Source organism: Astatotilapia calliptera, chromosome 12 (assembly GCF_964374335.1).
Source record: "Astatotilapia calliptera chromosome 12, fAstCal68.1, whole genome shotgun sequence".
Lineage (NCBI taxonomy): Eukaryota > Metazoa > Chordata > Actinopteri > Cichliformes > Cichlidae > Astatotilapia > Astatotilapia calliptera.
The window spans coordinates 35,647,620-35,652,557 of record NC_137433.1 but is presented as its reverse complement, the minus strand read 5'-3'; the positions used below and the strand labels follow the sequence as shown (position 1 = coordinate 35,652,557).

At 37.2% G+C, this 4,938-nt stretch overlaps 1 protein-coding gene across 1 annotated transcript; it reads right to left on the bottom strand.

The window, feature by feature from the left end:
* Nucleotides 1-438: 438 nt before the first annotated feature.
* On the bottom strand, nucleotides 439-2,484 carry LOC113033179 (C-X-C motif chemokine 10-like). Its single transcript, XM_026186649.2, has 4 exons — nucleotides 2,354-2,484; nucleotides 1,685-1,802; nucleotides 1,058-1,138; nucleotides 439-835 (listed from the first exon to the last, which is right to left on the bottom strand). The coding sequence occupies exons 1-4, from the start codon at nucleotides 2,415-2,417 to the stop codon at nucleotides 781-783; spliced, it is 318 nt and encodes a 105-aa protein (XP_026042434.2). The 5' UTR covers nucleotides 2,418-2,484; the 3' UTR covers nucleotides 439-780.
* Between the last annotated feature and the right edge of the window lie 2,454 nt (nucleotides 2,485-4,938).

Genomic DNA, 4,938 nt, shown 5'->3' with positions numbered 1-4,938 from the left:
TATAGATTTATGTAAATCCTGATTACGTTAGAGCGAAATCTTTAGGGTTTATCACAGTTTATCACATTTGTCATGGGTCCCCAACTGTTAAAAAAGTGAGATAATTCATCATTATAGTACAGTAAAAACTACATAAATATTTATTGGAGATAATTAAGGCGACAAAACCATGTTGTCTTTCAGACAAGTGGTGAAAAAGAGTCCAAAATACACATCAAGTTTGCTGAAATTAGTATTTAATAAGAGAGTGCCATTTTTCTATTTAAACAAAAGTCGTGTAAGTCTTTATATTCATATTTGAGTTTATTTTCTGTAGTGGTGACAATATAATGATGTAATGTGTTTGATGTCTGTTTGAAAAGTCTACATAAATTAAGTGGCGTTGGTTAAAGTCAAAAGTCAAAATTCAGGGATACAACACACATTGAAGTCATAGTATTAGAGAAACCAGTTTTTTAATTAAACAGTACTTATACACATGTGTAATGCAACACTAACAGATACAAACTATTAAAAAAGAGAAAAGTGTGCAACAATACTGCAGTCCTTTTTTCTTCTTCAGTACATTCTTACAATGGTAAGGTGGCGCAGTTTAATAGTATTCTATCAGAATTTCAAGCATAAAAAAAAATCACATATAGATTATGTGATTTTCTAAGAATTATACCTTTGTCATCAAAGGATAACACTAGAGAAAATGAAACTGTATTCGGGCTGAATACAACAGGCTTGCTACAGGTAATTCAGATTGATGAAGGGAGGAATCGATCTGCCGTGTGATCAGAAGCTAGGTGTTGAAGCAGTGCGTGGCCCAGTGGTTGAGACGGTGTTCTTCCTGTAATTCAAAATAAAAACGATGGAGTTAATAATCAGAATAACTCAAAATAAGCAAATTAGTTTTGGCTCTAAAAATGCCCCCCTTTTGACCGGTAAATACAGAAACTAAGTTAATAGGATTTTGTATAGAAAGTTAGCTAAACATTAAAAATGCCGGTTCTATGAAATGTTCGCATGTATTCTAAAAGTGATAAGTGTATGACTGATAAGAAATTCTCACTTTTGCAGAGTTTTGAGAAGGCCTGGAAACCACTTGGCCTCTGGATTGACACAGATCTTAGCACCAGACCTCACAGTGATCCTGTTGAGAAAGCAGAAGATTCAAAACATTACTTAAAAATGGAGAAATTATCACGCCGCACAAACTTGATTGAAACTGAAGCAGAAACAAAACTAAGACATGAAGTAAAAGTTTCATTTTTGCTCTTAGTTTACAGTTCTGTGTGTCAGCAGGTAACTTCAAACTTGCATCATCATCATCATCATCATCAGTGCCAGTTATAATACAATAATGTCAAAGTGTAAAAGGGCTTTATTGACATTTACATGGTTCACAGAACAGTGAAAAAGTTTAAAATTACAGTATAAAAGCTTAAAATGAAAAACTCTTAAAGATATGAAGATAAAATACTCAAGTAATAAAGTATATTTCTCAACAATAAAGTACATATAGTACACTTGAGTATTTCAAATGTGTGCATTTTTGTAAGTTTCCACAACATTTCTATAGAAAGCTTTATTTTATTGTGCTCTGCAATCTTTAAAGACACTTTCAATATAAACTGTGATGCATTACAGTAGAGAGTAAAAAGCACCGTTAAGAAACGTCACCTTTGCAAATACTCACATGATTTCAGTTCGGGGGCAGTGTCCTGAAACAGGAGTCACCTCAATCTTCTTGACCATCTTAGCAGAAACAGGTCTCATGGTCGTCTTTCTACAGCGGCAGGTATTTATGGTAAAACCTGAAAAGAAGCATTTCTATTATTTTAGGAGGAAAGAGTTTGTGCAAACAGTAAGAAACAGTAAGAAACAGTAAGAAGCCCCAAAGAAGCCAGTAGATGGACTTCGGGTAATAACCTTCAAACACTCAAAACAATATTTACTTTCAATTACAGGAAAAAGTTTTAATAGTTCTACTAATATTTTAATATTTCTACATTTCTACTATTCTTTGTTTTTTATCACTGATGTAAAAATATAAATGCCTGCAGTATCTCAATATAAGCCGCTCACCAGGCGCCTGTGGCACTTTTATTTAACTGTGTCATTTGCTGAGTGCTGTAGACTGTAGTATATATTTACTCTTTATCATGCTGCTGTAACATAAAAATTTCCCTTGTGGGATCAATAATTTATCGATCTGTCTGTCTAATGTATTTTTAAACAGAATAACTAAAGTAAGACGATAAATATGAATAAAATAATGACCTCAAAATCAAATGGTATATTTTGCCCTCCTGTGAGATACCAAACTGTACAAATATTCTGAATTAAAGCAGTAATGTTTTCTTACCATGCAGAGACACGATGCAACAGCAGAAAGTCAGAGCGACCAGCAGGAGCAGTGGCTTGTTCATCTTCGTGATGGTTGTTTTGACCTTTGAGGACCAGTGAGGATGCAAGAGAGAAAGTCTGAGTGAACGAAGTCGAGTGTGGGTTTATAAAGCTGAGAAAGAGGAAGTAAGTTTGGAAACTCTGTGACATTTTCTGTAGTTTTCTGCTCACTGTGCTAAATTTATCAAACACCCCCATTTCGTCACTGCTCAAAATAAAATGTCATAAAAACAGAATTATAAAATAAAATAATAAATATAATTGCATATTATTATATAATAAAAACATGTTGAATTGCATATTATATAATTATAAATGTTATATATGATTACCAATCATGTAAATACTGAGTACATTTAATAGGGGATTTCTTTGATTACTGGATGCTAGCTCCAAATCTAAGGCTGTAAAGATGCTCAGATACACTCAGACACTTCAACAGTTGCACCTTGCTAGTATAAATACATAAATAAAGTAAAATATTTCATTTGGCAGAGCAGCACTTCCGTAATTAAGGGCTGTTAACCTTTTCCGTTTCTGCTTTGACTGGGGGAATTTTGTCTCAGCCCCTTAAATTAGACTGCTTCTCATACATGAAAAGATAGATGGACAACCCAGAATTACACCGATAAAACTTATTTACGCGCATCTGCTGGAATCAGACTGGGAACTCCTGATCAATCACAAAATGCTTTTGTGGGTCATAAGAGGACCCTAAAGATTCATTTTTTAAGTCTCCCCAGCATGCCGCACTGTGGTTTAGTGTAGAGCTGCTGTAATCAATCCTAAATAATGTTTTGCTTTAGGTTTATTGGGTTTTTTTACACTTACAATTAAATTTAAATATGATTTTCAAGTGAAAATATCAAGAAAAAAGGAGGGAAAGGAATAAAGGGATCCAAAGCCATTGTTTTATTTTTGGGCTGTGGTTTTGGCCTATGCACATACTTTCCCCCTTCATAAAGTAACAGCTGTGATGACTAATAACACTTCAACATTAAGTAATGCTGAAAGACGACATCGGTCATGACTGAAACTTTCACCACTATATGAGCTACTTGGATAATATCTGCCTCTCTTGAGGGACTTTGAAAGTGGCCTCTGTCTCTGTGCTGGGGATCAGCGTGTCTGAGGGATCTCCTTCCTCCTCTTTTCCTTCCAAGGATTAAAGTTATTTCTTGTTTTACGATATTTTGTGTGTTTACATAAGTTGATGAAGTTTGCACAGCAGGGACTCTTTGTCCAACATTCATCACTGTTAGCAACTTTTTCATTTACAGCAGGGAAGTACCTCTGCACAGGGCTCAGGGCTCTACTCAGTGCCACTTAGTCACGTGACCGCAGGTCGACTAAACACAGTAAAGCAGGAAGCTGCGAGTAGGGGGCAGAGCAAAGTGAGTCTGAATGACATGAACGGTGTTAACTTTAGGTTACTTGCATAAACCTGGTTCTCAGAGTTGCATGAGTGAGATGTGTCACTATGGAATGTGCCTCCCCGCATATTCCTCAGATGCATTTATCTCATTCTGCCAATCCTGATTGGCTGGTGATTGCAATCATTATGTCGGGCAGAGCCACCCACCCTTAAATAGCTTGTGCTATTACATAGTTGTTATTTAAGATAAACACCTCTTGTCGCTTTGCCCCGGCATGAAGGGCTGTCTGGTGAGATGTCTTACTCATGGTACTCTGAGAACCAGGGTTACGCAAGTTACCTAAAGATCTCATTTCTAGCATTCATTTCACCGTCTCACTATGGGAAATGGAGACTCCAGTATTGCCAGACAAGCTTATGTCAAGGACCCAGTGCCCACTACTTGAAGCAGAGACTTCCAACCTGTAAAACTGGACAAAAATGAGAGGTGAAGACCAGCTTGCCTCTGCAAGACCGGCTTGCGGCCTGCAGGCTTGCTCCACCACGAGTGAAGTAAGCCGGAAGGCCGTTTGCTGCCTGCCACCCTATACACCCTACACATATACTATAATCATATGTGTATTGTTTGTGTATTTATACACAAATACTCATATGTATTCCAATAATAATAATAATAATATTAATAATAATAATTAAAAAAGAAAATGCATGAATAAACTTTCTGAATCCTTTATCATCTGCAACTGAAAATAGTTGTGGACAATTACTATACCTTTCTAATGTGACAATGTCGTCTGTTGTTGTTGTCCCTGGCTCTCTTTCTCTGTCTTTCCCTGCCTTCTGTTCCTGTGCTACTGCGAGTACTACCGCCCCCCCCCCCCCCTCTGCTCAGTGCAAGCACAAGGCTCACGTGCTGAGTAAAGCGGGAAAAAGTGAGAGAAAGAAAAAAAAACCCACTAGGCTCGCGTCGTTCACTTCAAAGAGTAGGCTCTAAGAGCCGTTTTGTTCACGACCGACACATCACTAGTATACAGCCTTTGTAATTCTTCAGAAGAGAAAGGGAGGGGGGAGGATGCAGACAGGACAATAGGTACAAATACCCCAACCACCTAGGCACATAGGTCGGGTTGGGCTTTAGTGACACCCTGTTACAAGCATAGCCATACCTG